This window comes from Charadrius vociferus, unplaced genomic scaffold (assembly GCF_000708025.1).
Source record: "Charadrius vociferus isolate BGI_N301 unplaced genomic scaffold, ASM70802v2 scaffold1545, whole genome shotgun sequence".
Classification (NCBI taxonomy): domain Eukaryota; kingdom Metazoa; phylum Chordata; class Aves; order Charadriiformes; family Charadriidae; genus Charadrius; species Charadrius vociferus.
In genome coordinates this window covers 31,909-51,908 of record NW_009648471.1, presented here as the reverse complement: position 1 = coordinate 51,908, position 20,000 = coordinate 31,909, and the positions used below count along the sequence as shown (strand labels likewise).

At 50.7% G+C, this 20,000-nt stretch overlaps 4 protein-coding genes and 2 non-coding genes across 6 annotated transcripts in view; 2 read left to right on the top strand and 4 right to left on the bottom strand.

Moving 5' to 3' along the window:
* Positions 1-1,639: 1,639 nt before the first annotated feature.
* IL4I1 (interleukin 4 induced 1) lies at positions 1,640-6,705 on the bottom strand. Its single transcript, XM_009885661.1, has 6 exons — positions 6,430-6,705; positions 5,358-5,470; positions 4,383-4,584; positions 3,449-3,517; positions 2,692-2,825; positions 1,640-2,486 (listed from the first exon to the last, which is right to left on the bottom strand). Exons 1-6 carry the CDS (start codon positions 6,703-6,705, stop codon positions 1,640-1,642), a joined length of 1,641 nt encoding a protein of 546 aa, XP_009883963.1.
* Positions 6,706-12,267: 5,562 nt separating this feature from the next.
* On the top strand, positions 12,268-12,708 carry LOC104287010 (histone H2B-like). Its single transcript, XM_009885660.1, has one exon. It carries the CDS (start codon positions 12,268-12,270, stop codon positions 12,706-12,708), a length of 441 nt encoding a protein of 146 aa, XP_009883962.1.
* Positions 12,709-13,419: 711 nt separating this feature from the next.
* Positions 13,420-13,491, bottom strand: TRNAE-CUC. Its single transcript has one exon. It is a non-coding gene; the product is annotated as a tRNA-Glu (tRNA).
* Positions 13,492-13,748: 257 nt separating this feature from the next.
* On the bottom strand, positions 13,749-13,857 carry TRNAL-CAA. The gene is made up of 2 exons: positions 13,820-13,857; positions 13,749-13,794 (listed from the first exon to the last, which is right to left on the bottom strand). It is a non-coding gene; the product is annotated as a tRNA-Leu (tRNA).
* A 2,237-nt stretch (positions 13,858-16,094) lies between these two features.
* The window catches only part of LOC104287009 (zinc finger protein 250-like), a 13,268-nt gene continuing 9,362 nt past the window's right edge, over positions 16,095-20,000 (bottom strand). The window contains 1 exon segment of the mRNA XM_009885659.1: positions 16,095-16,567. Coding sequence (XP_009883961.1) covers positions 16,095-16,567 — 473 coding nt within the window.
* The window catches only part of LOC104287005 (zinc finger protein CKR1-like), a 1,833-nt gene continuing 945 nt past the window's right edge, over positions 19,113-20,000 (top strand). Inside the window, exons 1-2 of the mRNA XM_009885654.1 lie at positions 19,113-19,200; positions 19,684-19,871. Coding sequence (XP_009883956.1) covers positions 19,113-19,200; positions 19,684-19,871 — 276 coding nt within the window. The remainder of the gene's footprint in view (positions 19,201-19,683; positions 19,872-20,000) is intronic.

Below are 20,000 nucleotides of genomic sequence, written 5' to 3'. Positions count from 1 at the left end.
TGCAGCTATAAAACGTGAAAACCAAAGTCAGAGGTGATGTGATAAACCGAGGAGGTAAAATTCTTCTATTTTTTCCCTTTTTGCAAGGCTTCAAGTTTTGCGCTGTGCTTTTATTTTCTCTTTTTTGCGACGCTTTGAGGTTTGCGCTACGTTTTTTCCAGCGCAGCTGATGCTGCACACTGAGATCTGTTCTAAGCTTAAGAAGGTGCTCGTGGCTTTTTTGATCTATTTTCTGCCGTGAGGCAACTCCTCGCTCGCCCCGGTTTGAGGTTAACACGCTGCGGTCTTGCATCACACCGAAAGAGTAGGCTTGTGTCCCGGGTCACCGCGCCGCTTATCGCGGTACAGCGCGCGTATTTGTTACCGTTCTTGAGCAGATAAAGGAAACCTGATAAGGATTAGCCCTGAAATTCTGCATTTCATAGCATCGCTGGGGGTGGTTGTATCTCCTCAAGAGTGATTTTTTTGAGCTCTTTGCAAGGAGCCACCTGGCCGAGCTCTTAATGTGCTAACATCAATCGCTCTGTGCTTATTTAATCATCACCTGTGTTTAAATGCTTTAAGTTAGTGCAAATCTCTGCCTCTGCAACGCCGGGTGGAAATCTGCTGGGTGCCATCGGGTCCAGTCCTTCCCTGGGTGTAATGGTCTCCCGTCAGCTCTGTCCCAGCTCCCTCTAGTGAGAGCTGAACCTCAGTTCCTCGGGCTGGAGAAGACCACGAGTCATTCCCCTCTGGCTATGTGGAGTCAAGTTTGTGTTTTACGGGAAGTGAAATGAATGATATGCAAAGCAGTAAAGGTCTGGTGGGATGTACTTAGCAGCCGGTCTTGTTTCCCTTTTGCTTATTTATCAATGTCCTTCAATTAGCTGGGAAAAAACCCCCAAATTTAGTTTCCAAGACTGTGAAATTTAGGACTACTATTACTGGTGAGAGGAAAACCTTCCGTAAAAGCCGTAACACCTCTGTGCATGGGTTATGTATCTCCTGGGTTTGCTTTTTATACTCATGGTGTTAATATATCTCGATGACTTGGTGTTGGCTGTGTTTTGAGCTCAGCTGGATGGGAGATGGGTAGAAGAGACCACGGAGGTTAGAGATCAGGATTGCATCCTGACCGGTACCCGTGGGGGTTGTGTTGGGTTACGCAAAGGAGAGGATGACTCAGAAGCAAGGAATAATTTCCCAAATTTTGGAAGGGGAGGAAGAACCGACTGACAGGTGATGAGTTTCTAAATGGATGAAGTAAGATGAGATGATTTATGCGTGACCAGACTTCTCTCTGTGGAGAGATGGAGGCACCTCAGACACAAGGAACTGAGAAATACCCACCTTTATTCCATCTTAATCATTTCCTGAAGTACTTTGTACATAAATAAATTAGAAATTACCGCAGCGTGCCTGAGCCAGGGTAATTTTAGAGTCATGAAACCTACTTAGATATTACTTTTTTTAATACTCTGTCCTATCCTCATTAAGTGTTTAGCAGGTCCTCTCAGTGCTTTTTCAGTTTTCTTTTTTCGACACGTTTGATGCTGATGTGCTTCTGCTGACTTTGCTTGGAAAGAAACAGATTTACACCACCAAAAGTGCCTTCAAACTGTGCTGGTGGCATCCAGCAAGCTTGGCCCAGGAGTCCTGCTCAGAGATCTTCCTTCTGCAAGAAACTCCCTGATTCCTCCTGCTGCTCCTCCTCCTCCTCCTCGTTGAGCGTGTGGGCTTCACTGCTGTCGTCGTGGATGTTGCTCGCAGCCCTGATGGCCGATTTCATGGCGGTGTCGATCCAGGCGTGAGGCTGAGCCGCGTGTTCTCCAGCAAAATGCACCCTGCCCTCGTGTTCGAAGAGAGCCTGCGAGTAGTCAACGAACTGGTAAGGGGTGAAGGCGGCAAATGCCCCCAGGGAGTGTTTGTCCAGCTGCCACTTCTGTATCACGTACTGGTCGCAGGTGTACTGCAGGTACTCCTTGCTCACTTGGTGGATATCTGACAGGTCTTGGAGGACCACATCCAGGCACTTCTCATCCGTGAGAGGCAGGAAGAACTCAGCATCATCGTTCCAGGTGTAGGAAGCCAGGATCACGCCCACCCCACTGGAGAAGTTGTGGCTTGGGTAGTAGATAAACCGTGAAGGGCGGTCAGTGACGGATTGTCCTCCTCGGATGCCGTCCTTCTCCCAGAACTTCTCGGTGCAAGCCAAGATTATTTTGGTGGAGCTTGCGTAGTGGATGGAGCGAAGGGCATGGGTCTTCGGAGGAGAGAGCGGTGGCAGGAATTGGATATGCCTGGTGGCCTTGGCAGTGGACGTGATAAGGACGTAATCTGCAGTTATTATGGTTGGGACGAAGGTGTCAGGAGCGCGGTAGAACACGCGGACTTTGTTTCCCTTGGTCATGATTTTCTCCACCGTGCAATTGAACTGGATGACGTTGGGCAAGGCTTCATGGAAGGCTTTGGGCAGTTGGTCAAATCCCCCTGTGATTTCATCAAAACTGAAAGGAAGAAGCAGGAGGTGAGGGAAGGACGTTGGGGTTTAGGAAGCGTAAAACATTCTAGAGATGCTAACAGAGCTTGGTGGCCCTTTGAGTCAGACGTGATTCCCATTCAGACACCTAAATGCCACTGAATTTTTCCTCTGGTGTTGGTTTGCTGTGGACCAGGACAAAATAGGGTTTGCCATAAGAGACATCGTCTTACCTCTCGTTAGAGAAGATATCAAAATCCCACAGCGAAGCAAGGAAGGACAGATAAAATCCAGAGTCCTCGTTCAACAAGTCACCGATCATCTGAACTGCTCCTCGGCTTAGATTTCCTACTTTAGTCAAATACTCCTAGAAAAGCCAGGAAGAAGACATAGCCTGACGTTATCATCTCAATTAGTGCGTGTATCTCCTTTATACCCCAAGCCAAAAGTCGTGCCCTGCTGCCTTGTTCCTGCTCCTGATGTGCTTAAAGCCTCGACCAGAAGTATTCTTTTTTTATGCAGCTCTTTTAGCTGGAGATTAATGTCCACTCTGGTTTAGCACAACAGAAGCTCTGGAGATGAATGGATAAGGGATTTGTGGCTTGGTGTACCCACTCCGAGACAGCTGGATCACAGGAAAATGCAGTGGATTCCTCAGTAAATCCTCCACAGTGTGTGATACATCATCGTGTCTGATAAAGAGACCCATGATGGAGGAATATGGCTGATCCGGATGACTTTCCAGACCATTTCTAGCCACCACTGCTGCTCTCCTGTTTCCAGATGATGAGATTGCTCGAACAACTCCATCGGAGTTGTGTTTGCTCCTTTCTCTGCATTTTAAGCAGAGGGTGGCATTAATTAGGGAAAAGGCATCGGAAAGTGTCAACAGAGAAGAGACTAGAGTGAAACAGATCCTTTCCCAAAGCAGGGACGCAGGTTAGTCATCAGCGGGGGGATTAAGTTTACTCTCGAGCCCCAGCCCTTTACCTTGGTGGAGAAGGAGTCATGTTTAGCTAGATACGTCTTGCAGTCTGTAGTCTGGAAATGCTTGAAAGCCTGGAGAGGAAATGTGGATATATTCATGAGGAAAAGTGCATTTCTCCAAAGTGTTGCCCCTAAATCCTGCTAGGATTCATCTGAGGTATTCAGTCTTGGGGTCTGGTAACATCTGGACCTGAGCTAGAGGATCTTCCTGCTTGGACTGCAAGTTTTGGGGAAGTTATGCTTTGGTGTGGCATTTTCTGCTTCATGCCAGTCTTGGTGAATCTGTTCTTGAGAAAGGAGAATTGTTTCTGAATAAACCTTTGGTTTTCATTCTAAAAGGACCCTACTCCTCCTCAACTCATTGTTGAGTCTTCCTCGACCCATTGTGCAGGTCTACCGCAGCTCAGAGGAAACAGCTTCACAGAATGGTTTGGGTTGGAAGGGACCTTAAAGACCACCTAGCTCCACCCCCCTGCCCTGGGCAGGGACACCTCCCACCAGCCCAGGTTGCCCCAAGCCCCATCCAACCTGGCCTTGAACACCTCCAGGGATGGGGCAGTGACAGCTTCTTGGGGCAACCTGCGCCAGTGTCTCACTACCCTCACAGTCAAGAATTTCTTCCTAATATCTCATCATCATCTAAATATCCCCTCTTTGGGTTTAAAACTGTTCCCTCTCGTTCCATCGCTCCCCTCCCTGATCCAGAGTCCCTCCCCAGCTCTCCTGGAGCCCCTTTAGGCACTCGAAGGGGCTCTGAGGTCTCCCCAGAGCCTTCTCTTCTCCAGGCGGAGCCCTCCCAACTCTCTCAACCTGTCCTCCCAGCAGAGGGGCTCCAGCCCTCCCAGCAGCTCCGTGGCCTTCTCTGGACCTGTTCCAACAGGTCCATGCCCTTCTGATGTTGGGGATGAGCAACATCCCTTTCCCTGTGGGCGCGTACCTTGTTTAGTGCTTCTCTGTAAAGCTGGCTGGCACTCTTGCCTCTCTCTGATGGTTTCACTGTGTAGTTTAGGATGTTGGGGTTTCTGTTCACTTCCTCGGCTCTTATCCGAGTGCCATTCACAAAGTACCAGGCCTTGTCGTCTGTCTGGATGAATGGGTTTAGCTTCAGGCCAAACTGCCTAATGAATTCGCGGACGAGCCTAGGAAAAAGGAGAGCACATGGGGACAAGTGCTTGCAAACAACCAAACCCAGAAAACCCCACCACCAAAACATCAGAAGCCTAAAAGAACAGCTTCCTGTTGACTACGTTGGTGTAGCCACGTATTATTTTTGGTTTGTGAGTGGAGATTGTGGCTATTTAAGGCAGTGCCGTCTCTAGTTTTCTGTTGTTTGAAGTTGTCCTGCCTGCTCCCAGCTCAGTGCAGCAACCGTGGGGCTATGGAGAAAAGAGCCCTTTGGCTTATGTTCTCTCCAGCTACTGGTTGCACAACGATGTAATCAGGAGTAAGAGCGACGGCCTGCTGAAGTAGGAGGGCAGGGGTTCCTTCTCCGTGGTGTGTGGTGTGGTTGGTGACTCACCTACAGCCTCTTCCCATGGCATTTGGGCTGATGGCTGAGCCCTCTTTGACTCCACCCTCTTGGAGACCCCAGGTTGGATGCCTTCTCCATCAAAACCGATGGACATCCATCCATCTTGTGGTGTTGTGACTTCCAAAATAGAGGTCTGACCACACACGGGCATGATACTGAGATGAGAGGGCTTCGTTCATTCTCCCAACTCAAATAATCGTGTGGGTTTGTCCCTTTTACGCTGATGCTAAGCTCTGGGGGAGAGATGGGGCAGACAGCTCCTTCCTCCTGCTGTGTTACATCCACATGCAAGTCCTCAGCCCATCTCAAACCACAGCCCTGCTCCTCAAAACAGGCTCATTCCTCATCTGATCGTGGCTGTGAAGTGGGACATTGCCTTACCTGTGCTTGCCTGGCAGGCGCATAGGTCCCAGCTCCACATACCAGTCCTGTCCCTCTGGTCGGTACGTCCTGATCCGTCCACCAACCTGATTGCTCATTTCCAGAATGGTAACCTTAAAAAAGAAAAAAAAAAAAAAAAAAAAAGACAACCAGGGGCAGGGTGGAGTTTGCAGATGTTTAGGCAATGACTGTTTCAAGCAAACCACCTACAAAGCAAGTTCACAGGCACTTTGGCAGTCAGCATTTATGGCCCATGGGGTGGGAGAGGTCCCCTCCAGATGGCAAAGGAACGGTGTGTAGATCCAAACCCCTCTCTCTATTGCCCAAGATCCTTCTGCCCACAGGGTAGTTTCTCAGTTCCTAACTTTGGTGTCCCGTTTGGACACCTACTCTCTGATGGGAGGCTCTGATGAGAAGCTCCCTGTGCTGGAAGGATAAAAGAGGGTTTTGAAAATAGCCAGAAGACGACACCAACTTGTCCCTTCATGCCTTTGAAACTCATGGGTTTGCATTTTGTCTAGGACCTTAGGATGGTCAACGCAGTTTTGAAACCCCCAGACCACCCGGCACCTTAACAAGGCAGGGTTTGAAAGGCTCGTGAGTCTTGTGCTGGTCCATCTACAGCAATGAATGTCACCCGTTGGGCTGCGAGTTGCAACAAGTTGGAGAATTGTAGAAGTTGAGGCTGAAGGTGCCTCTGGAGGGGTTTAGTCCCACCTCCCACTCACAGCAGCGCTGCTTCCAGGGCTGTCCCAGGGCAGCTGTAGCTCTACTTGATCTCCAAAACCCCTTAGGGACAGAGAAGGAAGACTGCATCTCTTGACCTTTGCTGCTTGCATTCATTTGGGGTGCATCTAAACACCCAGCTTCCCCTTATCCCCTCCTGTCCATGTCTTGTTTTGAAAATCGTGCCTAAATCAGGCAAAACTACTGGAGCCCAATTGCTTTTCCTTCCTTCTCCCACCACTGCGACCGACTCCCTTCCATTTCCTTCTCCCTCTCCATGCCGGAAAATCTTTAGCGTAGGAAAACAAGATCCAAGGCCACTCGAGGCTTGTGTGCAACTACTTACGGTGTGGCCGGCATCTCGGAGCAACTTCGCTGCTGTAAGCCCGCTTATTCCTGCACCGACGATGACCACGTTTGCTGGATGAGTTGCAGGTTCTAGCCCATCTTTGGCAATACTCAGCAGTTCCTCGTAGTCTTTGTCATGAAGGCAATATTCAGGGAAACATGGAAACCTCTTTGCGCTTAGGAGACCTACTAGCAGGAGGATTTGGAAGAGGACTAAGGAGAGAAGGAAAGAAGAGAAGAAAATAATGCAACGGAGGCACTCGGCAATCAGCATGCAAGTTTATTGCTGACAGCCCAGGTGGGAGGTGACAGCACAAACTGGCTCTGAGTACGTTGGTGTCCAAACCTCGAAGAGGAACGTCTAGCAAATCTCTCTTCAAATTGGCTGGTGTGATTATGAAATCCATGGCATCAGCAGGTTTCTCATGACCGCAGCCAGATGTCAAGTGGAGTGAATGTGACTTCTTTTTTTTTTTTTAAAGGAGAAATCAAGCCCATAGATGACTTTTTTTTTTTCTTTCATATTCATGTTCTGCTTGTGCAACTGCTGTGGTGAGTTCCCAAAATGAGTTTGACCCCACTGAATAAGCTCAAAAGACTCCATAATGAATTAATGTCGCTCACACGCAAAGAATTAACCAATCTTGTTGTCCCAACTGCCCTTTCCTCCCTGCCTTAGTAATTCAAGTCGGTTTTAATGTGGTGGATAGAAGGGTGGAGACACTATTGTATAGAGAAATGGACATAGATGGACAGAATAGATGGAGACAATATTACATAGAAAGACAGACAGATGAGATAGGTGAAGATAGGGGATGGGACTACTTCTGTTTATTTCAAGTGATTTAATTTCTGAGATGCCCTACAGAGAGTAGAGTTACCTACAGGGGAGAGCAAGCAGACTGCAGCCAATTCAGAAAAACCACTTCTGCCACAACAACAACGTTATATTAATATTTTCACAGGGAAGTGAAGTTTGAAGAGAAAACCACCCCAGGATTTTCCTAATGTTGGTTTCTGTTCTCCAAAATATCTACAGGGCAACTTTCATTTTCTTTTCCTTCCCCTCCCACTCCCAAATACTGCCAGTTTCCTTCCAGGGGGAAAAAAAAAAAAAAAGGCAAGGGAAAAAAAAAAAAGAAGCAGCAGCTATTGAAACCACACCCTGGGTAATTCTTACTCCCGGAAAATCCCTGGGGAATCACTGCTTTTGCTGGAACAGCCCCAGATCTGCAGACAACCCGGGTTGACATTCATCTGCTGCGAATAAATGTCAGAGCTGTTACCCTGCAGGGGATTTTCTGAGGGACCCAAGTCCAGCTCCTGGAAGTGGGACTTTCTACAGCCCCTAGAGCTGATCCAGCTTCCTAAAGACACAGACTGTGACAGTAAAAAATAATTAGAATCTGCTACAATTAGCCTCTTAACAGCAGGGTTGTCGTCTTCAAAGCGTGGCAGAGAGGGATATCGCATAGATGAAGCTGCATCAACCTTCCTGACCCAACGCTGCTGCTGCCCTGGTCTTCCTTGAGGACCAAGGATGCTGCCTTGAGTTGTGTTTTTGGTGAGTGTGGGGTTTGTGGTGGTGTAGAGCCAGTGGCCAGGCTTGCTGCCCTCATCTCACCCAGCATGGCAACCCCAAAGACCTTATGGACCACATGGAAGCCAAAGGAGATCCTTTTTGGAGATCAGTCTCTCCGTGGGAGGAGAGCGAATACATTGGGACCAGCCCTTGGAAACCTCTGTTGGATCTCTGTCTTCCACCAGACCTTCTTGTGTTGTGGGTAGATGTGGAGAAACCCCAAACCTGAGGCAAGGAGGTGTCCTCCAGGAAGGGACCCGGAGATTCTGAGCTTGTGCCTGTTGTTTCCAACTCTCCCTGCACAACTAGGACCAATCCCACTCCCCAGGCTTGCAAGGGAGGTCTCCCACTGCCCACAGTGTTGCAAAGTCAAGCTCCAAGGTGATCGTGGAGCTGAAGAAAGGGAGGGTTGTGGTTATGCTGTCAGGAGGCAACACAAAAGGCAGATATTCCACCAGATGGGGGAAAAAAACCACAAAACCAAAAAAGAACCCCAACAAACCCAACCACCAAACCCAGGCACTGAAGATGAGAGCAAACCAGGGAAAAAAAACCCCAAAGACCAGCAAGAGAACTCAAGATTCAGGGGACAGTCACTCACCGATCCTAGTCATCGTTCCAGTAAGAAGAGAAGTCCTCTGAGATTTGCTTTCATTTTATAGCCTGGCTTTAAAAAAAAAAAAAAAGGGGGGGCAACGTAGTTGTGGTGGTGCAAAAAAAAAAACCTTCTGCCAATCAGTGCACCCCGGAAGAGAGCACAGTGGGATTTGTCATAAGAAGGGGAAGCAGGAATTGAGCACGTAGTCAGTTCCTCTGTCAGTCAGTTGGGTGGTGGTTTTTTGTTGTTGTTTGTTTTTTTTTTTTTTTTTGCCCCTTTACTCACTGGTGTTACCAGGTTTGGACATTGGCCATCAGTCTACAGCGCATTATAGGAAGCGTTATGATTATCAGAATACAGTAAGGGTGACCACACCCTCCTCCGTGAAGAGAACTTCCCAGCAGAGAACTTCCCAGCAGTGAAACGTCGGGTTTGAGGTTCTCTTTTCCTTTTCCTTTCCCATTTAGATCTGTCTAAATATTATGGGATTCATTCTGCATCCCGGGAAGACCTCTGCCCTAGCATCCAAAATGTCCTTTCTGGTGATGAAAATGGGCATTTCCAGGTGACAGTTCATCTATTGGACACCTTTAAGTTAAGCGTCGCACAATTTTGGTTTGATCCCATCTTCGTTGCTATAGAGGGAACTCGGAGCTCAGATGCCTTCACTGAAATGGCAAAAACTGGGTGATTTGTACCAGCGTTCTTTCCAAAATTAAGAACTTTGACCTACCACCATAAACCGACCTGAGGAACCATCCCGTGGCTGGTCCACCACATCTTACCCACAATATGGACATACTCAACCCTATGTAGGCACCTTGGCTGGTCCACTCCTGAAAATAAATAATAATAAACCCACCATAAACCACCCTTTCCCCCCAAACTTTTCTTTTTGATTAATCAGACAATTTGCTGATTTGATTGAAGAAATGAAACTCAAGGTTGGTGTTTCCCAGAATTCTAGGCCCTGAGGGATGATCTCAGCGTTTTGCAAGCCTCTGTAGTGACTGGCTCTTCTTAGTACTTATTGAAATTCTCTTTTATATATAATTTTTTTTTTTTTCCTGCAATGCTTTCAGTTCTCCCTGCGTTGGAGCCCAGAGCATCCCCATTGGAGCTCCGTGCATCAACGCAGAAGCAAACTCATTCCCTTGTGCTATTAAACGTTGGGTCCTTAGATGTCTGGGTGTCTTCCCTGGCCACCCAGACAGGCAGGTTGAGAGCACAGTGCAGCTTTGATGTTATTATTTTTTCTGTCTTCTTTCCGTACCGCTTCCTTTGAGTGCAACAGCTCGAGTCTCCTGTGCAGAGCCAACCTCATCAGCGTCCTTTATCCCATTTGAGTCTCACCAATATTGTGGGTTTCTACTAAGTTTTGTCGTAAAATATCTCGAGGTGGAACAGAAACCGAAGGATCCTCAAGTCCAACTCCCAAAATTTAAGTAGTTTTGGAGAATCACAGCAAGGGACATGGGGCTTTGGAAAGATCGGGTAGCCCATGAGGCTACGTTGGTCTGCAGTGCCCCAGAAGAGTGGACTGCACAACCATGGCAAGGTCAGGACTGGGAGCGTTGCGTGGACATCCCATGCGTTACCCCTTCCGTGAAGTCATGTTCTCAAGAAGTTACACATTAAATTCCCCCTGGGTGACTCTGGTCTTCGGGGAATGGTGCTTGCGAGTTGCTTAAGCCACCGATGACCAGGGTTTTAGTCTTCACCTCTGAATGTATTTGTGTCTATGGGACCTCTTGGTTCTGGTGGGCTTGTGACTAGACATTGGGGTTTTGTGGTGCTGTGTTCAATGGGTCTTCTCAGAAGAAGCCATGATGTGGCTCTTGCCCAGCAACATGCTTGTTAATGGCGTGCGGGGGTGTTTCTATAGCAAGGTGGAGATCTTGTGGTCCTGTTTCTTCTGCCTGCTCCTGCAGACAGCTCAGTCCTGGGGAAATTTAGTCTTCCCCAAACCCATATTCTCAGCGTTGCTGCTGGGATGGCCGAGGAGGTTCGTTGCGCTGTCGACATCACCCTTGGCTGTGCCGTTGAGGGGGTCAGACTCTTCCAAAATGGTGATGTCTTCAAAACCAGGACATATCTCTGCCTGCACTGAGGCCAAATTAAGAACTGATTCTTTGCATCCAGTTCACAAGCTTTTGTCATGATGTCCACCAAGTTCCCCTTTGTCTGCGTTAAAACTGGGTGACGAACATCTGTGGAAACTTTCCTTCTAAGAAAAATTGAAGGACTGCATGTTTTTCTTGAGGTTTTTGTTCCACAGCACGTCTCCATTTAAGAAAAACCACTGGTTTGATTCAGGTTTAACATTTGGAAAAGGAAAAGGCGCTGTTTGGTTTTTTTTCTTCAAAAAAACTTGGTTTGTGTCTGATTTTATTTTATTTTTTACTGGCTGGTAATTACCAGGTTGTTTTTCTGATAGCTGTGGGTGTCTATGCTGAAAACCCACATATTATTTCTTCAGATGAAGCAATGATTCTTCTGAGGGGATTTGGGGATTACGTGATGAAACCAGTAGGTGCCCATATTCCCAGGGCAGCTGTAGATTTTTGGAGGGAGGGCAGTTTGTTCTATCGTGTTTTGATAAGAGCGAGATTAACGCGTGTCCTAACAAGTTGCTTTAGGCTCAACCTCAAATGACAGGGTTTATTGTCTGAGTACAAACAAGCGCAGTTGCAAAAGGAGTTCCTCCCATGTTTCTGCTGTTTCTCTGACCATTACTGGAAACCAAATATCCATGTGAAGCCGATTACGCCACAAAGTTTAGAGAAATACAGTGGGGAGGGATGAAAACCCAATTGAATCAGCCGGTGTAGGATGGCGGAAGAACAGGATGATTATTTGCTTCCAAATAATTGTCTTCTGGTTTTAACGCTGGCTTTTCTTCATGAAGAGAGGAGGGGAAAAAAAAAAAATAATTCTCCAGAATTGGAGCGGGTAGATGTTGGTGTGGGATGTTGACTGTGATTTTTGGCAGCGTGTGGAGGAACTTGAAGGAAACACGGGAGGTGCGTGTATGTGTGAGCATTTACATGTGGATATGCAAAATGAGCTACGTATGTAAAGCACAGGGAGGGAAAAACCCGGGGTGTATCCGGGTGGATTTGATAACTGTGTAATTAGCTATAATGAGTCTTTGAGCTGGCAGACACAAGGTCTCAGGCGTGCAGGTAGTTTCTGTTGAGGAAAGATGCTCTTTCAAAGGATTTTCTTGTCATTCACTTCCTGCTCACCCAGAAGACTCCCCGGACACGTGTTGCACGTACTTGGTTTGGTTGTGAGACAAAACTTTTGATATTGAGGTCATACTGCGAGAAACAAATGCTAGTTTTTGGGTTGGGTGGAAGATTTCCATTGGGAGGTCGAGCACCCTGGAGGGGTGAGGGTCTTAAAGACCCTGGAGGCCTTCAAACCTTGCAGCCACTCATCAAGCCTGGCTGGTCTGGCCAAGAAGGGACACCAGGCACCCACCCTGGTGAGGATTCTACCCATTATGAAGTGGTGGAGGGGGTATTGTTCACTTGGCCAATGGTAGGGCTCAGAGCTGCCCCTCATTTGCATGCTCACTTGCATAACATAGGGAGGGTTGGGGGTGTTTGTAGGACTGCGGGGTCCGGGCAGTGCGGGGACAAGGCTGAGCCATGGCGTCTGCTAGGGGAGGAAAGAGGACCCAGCAGGGAAGGAGATCCCGGAAGGAAAGGAGAATCCAGCATGGAAGGAGACAGAAGAGCAACAGCAGGAGATCTCCGGCCAAGCAGAGGAAGCGTCGGGGCCAGGCGAAGCGTCAGCCCGTGGAGAAGCAGAGGAAAAGGGCTTCGAAGCGCTCCCTCCACTCCATCAATGCCAAGACGCTCAACAAGATCAAGCGAGACAGCCGGTTCCTCTCCCACCAGGCCAAGGGGCTCATGATCAGCTTCGTGGAGGACATCTACAAGCAGGTGTCGAGTGAGGCCGAGCGGCTGCGGAGGGAGAGCCGGGATCCCCTCATCAGCCCCGCACACATCCGTGCCGCCCTGCAGCGCGTGGTGCCGAAGAGGAGGTGGAGGCATGTCTCCACCATGGTCTGCAGAAACAGGCACTAAAGAAAACATCCTCCTCCCCTTGAGGTTCAGCTGGGTGGCAAGCAAGACCCTAAAATTCAAGGGACAGGAATTAAAAACACCCCAAACACCCCAACTGCTGGAAAGATCTCTGCATCCGCCAGTTCGGAAAGACCCAAGCGATGCCACCAGGTGTTTGTGGAGTGAAATAGTCAACATAGCGTTGCAATAAAGCCCCCAGTTCACCTGCTTTTGGTGGCCTCAGGGTTTCTTTCTGAGGGAAAGGACGATGAGGGGTTGGGGCTGTGGCTCGGTGTCTTGTTAGTGAGAATCGGTAGGTGGGTTCTGCCCTGGAGAAACATGGGCTTTCACACCCTCCTTGCTGCAAGTAGACAGTTATAGCAAGTAGAAAGCTATATATACATGAATATATATATATTTAAATCACCTGCAGATAGTGGGAATTGCTGCAGGTGGGGGGGGGGAAACATTCCACCAGTCTAAACTGCCTCAGGATAAGTGATGGTGATATCCCAGCTCTGCTAAACCCATCCCTCGTCAAGTTTATTACCCGTCACAATGAAAGCAGCAGTTCTTAAAAAGCAGCAAGGGGGCTTTAAAAATAACGGTGGTGTTTGCTGTCGCTGTGTGTGCTTTAAAACAAAACAAAACCGCCAAAAAAAAAAAGCTATTATTGGTGTCATCAGAAAGAAGGAGAAGGGTTGAAGAAGAAATTAAGGGTGGAAAAGGAGTTTCCCTGACCGGGAATCGAACCCGGGCCGCGGCGGTGAGAGCGCCGAATCCTAACCACTAGACCACCAGGGATGCGGTGACAGTTGTGTCCCACCTCACTCCCACGCGTGTCCCCTCCACGAGGGGACATCCCTCCCCTTCCACGGGCTTTTTCTCCACACGTGGGCGCAGTTTATAACGGCCAAACTTCGTCCAGGACCAATGTTGGGGGTTTTGGGGGAGGGTGAAGTTACATAAAGGAGAATCGGTGTTTTCCCTAACTCTGGGGGAATTATTTAGAAAAATTATCAAAATTTTCTTTTTTAGAAGGAGGAAAAAAAAAAAAGGTGTGTCAGAAGTGGGATTTGAACCCACGCCTCCATCTGGAGACCAGAAAACCCCACAGCAGGGAAAGCAGAGCCTTGAGTCTGGCGCCTTGGACCACTCGGCCATCCTGACACTGTCCCACACTGTCCTCCCCCTCCTCATCCTCACCATCAACCCTTCCACCTTTTGATCATTCCCACCTCTTTTAGATCTTTCCCAAACTGTGGGAAAAACCTTCCCTCCCCATGCTGACCACGCACCTTCGTTAAGCGAGTGTAATAATTAAGCCAGGAAGAAGCGAAATCGAGATATTTCGGGCTCTTTCTCTGCGAGGAAATACAGAAGGAAAGGTGGTTTTGGGGGCGTTAAGTCAAAAATGAGGTATGTTCTTTTGGTGGAATTCCATGCTTTTCAGGCAAAAAAAAAAAAAAACCCAAACCAAATCCTTATGCAAATTTTGGATGAGGATGAGCTGCCTCATAAGGGCTTTGTCGCAGCCGGCCAATCCTGGGCTGCCTTGTTGATTCCCTCATTTGAATATGTCCTTCTAGAAAAGAGCTCTGGTGGTACAGCTCTGCGGGGAGGAGCACCGAGTCTGAAGGAGAGCCCATGGCTGCAGCCACCAAGAGACAAGGAAAAACCTGGAGGAGGAGGAGGAAGCAGAAAGTCCAGCTGACAAAGCCTCTGCTTAAGTGGAGAAGGTCTCCAGCTCAGGTTGGACGATGGAAACCAGCTCCAAAGGGATTAAGCAGTTGGTTGGAGAAGGGTTCCTACAACAGGTACATCTCCAGGCTGCTGAGCCAGCTGCCACCGCCAACCAGGCGCATGTCGGTGAAGGCCAGGAGGCTGATGAACATCTCCATGGGCGTCCTTTGCAAGGGGTTGGTCACCGAGGCGGACCGCCGGAGGAGGAAACGCCGGGGGTCCTTCATCGGCACCTTGGAGTTGCAGGCCGCTGTGGATAAGGTGATGAAAGGTGAAGGTGGAGGGTGTTCTGCCATCCTCAGCAGATCTTCTTGCATGAACTGAATACCGAGGGCCTGTCCTCTCGCCATGGGTATCTTTCCTTGTCTCCCTCATTTCATGTCTGGGAGAAGAAGAGGACAAAAAAAGAATAAACTCAAGAGTTTTTCTCATCCGCCTGATTCAATATTGTTCCTATAAACACGACCACCAAGCCTGGTGTCCCACCAGCACCCACGTGCCCATGCAGGAATGGAATTTGGAGGGCAGCTCCTGGATGGGGAGCATCTTCAGCCTCCTGCCCGCGTAAGACCCCATGATGCTGGTGGGAGACCACCAAAGTCCACCTTAACCTCTTTGAAGACCCTCTCCATGTAGCTGCAGGGAAAGACTGCTCCCCAACAGGAGATGCTGTCCTCATCTTTGACCACACCAAGTGTCTGGGGAGGTTGGAGAGGCATTATGGTTGGAAACAGGGCCGTGGCCTCTGAGACACACCTGAAGTTATGCTCCTCTTGGCTTGATACTGAGTGGGAGGGAGAAATTATATTTTCTGACACTGATTCTCTTTATCTGTGCCGTTTGCACTCATGGGTTTGGTGTGTTACTTTGCCAAGATCCAAGGAGATGGGTGCCACACCAAAGCCCAGCGTTGTCTGGAGCTCCCTAGCCATGTTCTCCAGAGAAAGCCCAATGATCTCAAATCATCTCTTACACCTCAAATGCAAAAAAAACCCACAAACCCACCTCAAACCCAACATTAAAACACGAGTAAGTAGGAGGAGACCAACCCCAGTGGCCTCTGGCCCCTGGGCTTGCTCCTTGATGGCTTCTGGAGCCCCTTTGGGAACCCTGAGGCTCAGGGGCTTCCTCCTGTCCCAGCCTGGAGCTAAAAGGGAGCTGTGGGGCTCGTGTGCCTGGACTCCCCATGGGTGCACACAGAGATCGCAACTTTTTGGTATTATTTATCATGCCACCTCTTATTCCTGGAGCTGTTATCACCACTAGCAGGTCACTGGAGGAGAGGAGAATGCCAGATGGGAGATGAAACAACCCATTGCATCCAACATCGTGGGGAGATCTTGGAGCGGTGAGGAAAACCAAAGGTCCTTTTTGTTGTGTTTGGGCAGCGTAAGAACAGGAGACACCCTGGACACCCACCACCACCTTGGCTGGGAGGAACGGAGGGCGTTTTCTCCCTCCTCCAGCAGAGCAGGAGGAACCTCACCCAGAGCTGGTGTCTTCTGCTGATGGTGGCCGCGCTTGGTCCCTATCTTCTCCTTCATACCCCCCGATACCCAGATATTTCATGCGTCTCCCACCTGTGCCAAGTTGACTCCCACAAGTCCTGGTTGACTTACAGTCTCTGGAGAAGACCTCCAGGCTGAGCTGGTCATCGCTGGGCTTCACCAGCACGGTGTGGGAGCTGGAGCCGCTCCTGCATGGAGCTGGTGCACCCCGTGGTGGAGCTGTTGGTGCGTGATGATGTTGGAGCTCTGGCTGAAGCTCTTCCTGCACTTGAGGCAGCGGTAGGGCTTCTCCCTGGAGTGTACCCGCTGGTGTTTGGTAAGGGACGAGTTGACGTTGAAGCCCTTCCCACAATCCCTGCAGATGAAGGCTCACTCGCCGGTGTGGACCCGCTGGTGGGTGGTGAGATGAGCCCGTTGGCTGCACTGCCGCCCGCACTCCCCGCACCGAAACGGCTTCTCCCTGGTGTGCACATGCCAGTGCCGCGCCAGGTTGGAGACCACCGCGAAGCTCTTGCCACACATGCTGCAGAGGAAGGGGGTCTCCCTGGTGTGGCTGCGCTGGTGGGTGAGGAGGAAGGAGCTGGTGGTGAAGCCCTTGCCGCACTCGGAGCGCTCGTAGCGTTTCTCCCGCCGGCCAGTGCTGCGGTGCCGGATGAGGTGGGTCTCATCGGACCTTCTCCACCTTCTTGGCAGCAGATCTGCTGCTCAGGTCACCAGGGAAGAGCCAGGTCCTGGGAACAGCTCTGGTCTCCCCTCTGCTGGCGTAAGGATGGGGCAAGGGACTGGTTCTCCCTCTTGCTGCTCCTTGCACTGGTCCCAGTAAAGGGACTGGGGCTGGACTGGGAGGCAGGGCATTCTGTGTGGCTCTCCCTCCCTCCCTGTGCCCATCACCTGAAGTCTGTGGCTCAGGATTTGGTGCAGACAGAACCCTGGGGCAGAGGGCTGTCACGTGCCTCGATGGGCCTCGAGGATGCAGGCAGAGCTCTGCCTGTCCCACGCCGGTACCCGCTGCCACAGCCCCTCCTCGGAGCACATCCAGCATCCCTGGAGACCACCCTTCTCCCCTCCGCCGGCTGATCCAGCCCCTTCCCGTGTCCTTCCATACCCAGCCGAGCTGCAACACTCCCAGAGCCACCTGAGCATCTCTCCTGGGGACATCCAGCCACTGCCACCGGCCGAGGAGCGATGGAGCAGGGAGGGAGGATCAGGGAGGCTGCAGAAATCTGTTCCGCTCCCTCCTTCGGTGGGGAGGCAGGGGTTAAACACCCCGTGCGTTAGGGAGGGCAGGATTTAGGGTTAATTCCCCATCCTTTCGCTCTTTCTAAAGCAAATTAAAAGAAAATTCTTGCTTCCCCTCCACTCACGGCTTTTCCCAGCCGGGGAAGGATTAAACCACCACCCAAACCCCTGCACCCACCGTAGAGAAAAGTGTCTGCGCTGTTTCAAATCTCCTGGGCTTTCTCGGAGGCAGAAATCCAGGCTCCCCTCTCAATTCCCCTGCTGCATTTCTTTATCTTCTCATTCGCAGAGTTGCATTTTCCTTGGCGTTCCTGATCTCCTGCTCCAGCAACAAGGAAGGATAACTTGGTAAGTGGGAATTCCCCCTCCTTCCCACCTGCCAGTGCGTGACTCCCGTGCCTGAAGCTTTGGGCGGTGGGGGGGGAATCAACCTTTTTTCACCAGTCACGTGATGAAAACACGGTTTGGACCACTTTTCCAGGTGGAAAAAACTAATTTCTTGTTTAGCACAACTCCCATCCCCGATGCTGATCAGGGAACCGGCCCAGTGTCCCCCTTTCCCACCTGGGGGATGCCGCCTTGCCCCACAGAGACCCCCATCACCTTCCCCTGTTGCAATACTCAAAATATCCCCACTGCCGCTGTTAGGATTCCCCAGCGGAGTTTCCAGCGGGGCTGGAGGTCTCCGAAACCGCTGGGTAAAAGGGAATGGGGGTGATTTTAAGTTCCATCTTAACATGAGGAGGAACTTCTTTACTTTGAGGGTCGCGGAGCACTGGCACGGGCTGCCCAGAGAGGTTGTGGAGTCTCCCACGCTGGAGACATTCCAACCCCAGTGTCCCTGGACGCCGTCCTGTGCAACCTGTTGTAGGTGACCCTGCTCTGGTGGGGGGGGGTTGGACTAGATGATCTCCAGAGGTCCCTTCCAACCCTGACCATTCTGTGATGGGGTAGGACCGGAGCGTGGTCCTGAGGGTGCTGGGGAGGATGGGGATGGGGGGAGAAACTGGGATTGGGTTACCTCTAGAGGGCTCTAGGTAAACTCTGCCGCCGAGGAGCCTGTTCTTGGCGTCTCCTCTCTCCCGGATACCGTCTTGGGCTTCCGGAGCAAATCCATGCCCGGCGTCGCCTCCATTGTGCCCTGCTGTCGGAAGACACGGCGGTCCTCGGGGTGCGAGGAGGTGGTGTCTGTGCATCCCCCCCCCTCCTTACAGCCTCAGCCTGGGAAGGGGGGGGACGCTTCTCCCAGGGGAAAGTCCTGGAAACAGGTCCAGGCTCAGCTGACAGCAAGTCCTGAGCTGGAGACTTAAGGTAACGGGGGGAGAAAGCCTGAGCAGGGATGTGCTCCTGCTCTGCAGAGGGTCCTGAGCTGCGTCAGGGCTGGAGCTTTGAAGGATCCGGCCCTTGGGGATGTCCTCAGGGGTGGCAGCTCCTCTGGGGAGAGGAAAGTGGCTAAGGAGGATGGAGACGGAGCTCCGGTCCCTGCAGGGATGGGACACGCAACTCAGCTCCTGCGACGTGTCCCCTGATGGCCCCATCACCCTGGGAGGGTTAATTCCCAGTAAGATGAGGACCGGGTGAACTGGGATGCTGGAGGGAGGAGGGCAGAGATTGCTGTGGGATACGGTCTGCCTGAAAGATGGGAGGGGGAACCAGGGACCCTCCTGCCCCCCTTCCCCAAACTGCTCCGCACAGGGTTTGGTCCTGGACAGAGGGATCGTCTTTGTGCTGCAACCCGGCAGGGGGGGATAAACCCCAATATTTCTCAAGTCATCCCCAGAAAAAGCATCAAAACCCAAACAAGAAGCACTACACGGGGGATTTCCCTCATTTGAAGGGATTTCTCTTCCCCCACAGGGGATTTTCAGGAGCCCCGAGCGAGGAACAGAGGGAGAACCCCCCCCATTCTCCCGACTGCCTGTGCCTCTCCCCGTTATGGAGCCGTGGGTGATGCTGGACCCGCGGCAGAAAGCCCTGTACCGGGATGTGATGCAGGAGAGCTACGAAACGCTGATGTCCCTTGGTAAGCAAACGCAAAAAAAAATCCTCTTTTCTTCTTGAACACCTTCTTTTTTCCTTGCTCTATTTTTTTTTTCCCCCCTGTCTCTGGCAGGGAAGCAAAGGGATTGCCAGCAGGATGGGGAGTGGGGGGGAGGAATGCAGGCAGGTTTTAAGGGGGATTTCCCCAAATCCCAACTTTCTACTCGAATTTTCTGCACGGAAAATGTTATTGATCTCTCTCTATATATATATTTAAATTGGAAATACAGGCAATGGGGTGTGCTCAGGATTTCCACATTCCCAGTTCAAGCTGGGATCAGGTCTCCTATCGCATCGCTCTTCCTCCTCTCTGAGAGAGCGAGGTTATTTTTTGGAGGGGGAATCCTGTTCTTGCTCCATTGATTTTTTTTTTTTTTTTTTTTTTTTTTTTTTTTTTTAAATGCCAGACTCTGCTCTGATTGAGGCCTCGCTCTCCCCTTTTTTTCTCCTTTTCCCATCTCCCCAGCAGCACAGGGGCTGGTGAGCGAAAAAGCGGCGGAGGAAGGAGCAGCGGAAGAGAGCTGCGAGGAGCTCGAAGCCCGCTCATCCCACAGCCCGGAGAAGGAGAAGACTCTCGGCTCGAACAGGCGGAAAACGAAACGCCCGGATAAAGCCATGCCGCAGAGCGCCGCCAAGATGCCCAAAGCTGCGGCGGTCCCCAAAATGGACTGTGCCAAACCCTTACGTGGGGCAGCCAGCAAGGGACCGGCACGGGAGAGGCCGTTCAGCTGCGCCGATTGCGGCAAGAGCTTCCCGTGGGATTCGCACTTGGAACGGCACCGG

Excerpts from the sequence above, each read along its gene's own strand:
- IL4I1 (XM_009885661.1), bottom strand. The coding sequence starts at position 6,705 with ATGCTGATTGCCGAGTGCCTCCGTTGCATTATTTTCTTCTCTTCTTTC. Across the intron at positions 4,585-5,357 it reads CGCCTGCCAGGCAAGCACAG|GCTCGTCCGCGAATTCATTA; the intron begins GTAAGGCAATGT and ends CCTTTTTCCTAG. Across the intron at positions 2,826-3,448 it reads ATGACTCCTTCTCCACCAAG|GAGTATTTGACTAAAGTAGG; the intron begins GTAAAGGGCTGG and ends TGGCTTTTCTAG.
- LOC104287010 (XM_009885660.1), top strand. The coding sequence starts at position 12,268 with ATGGCGTCTGCTAGGGGAGGAAAGAGGACCCAGCAGGGAAGGAGATCC.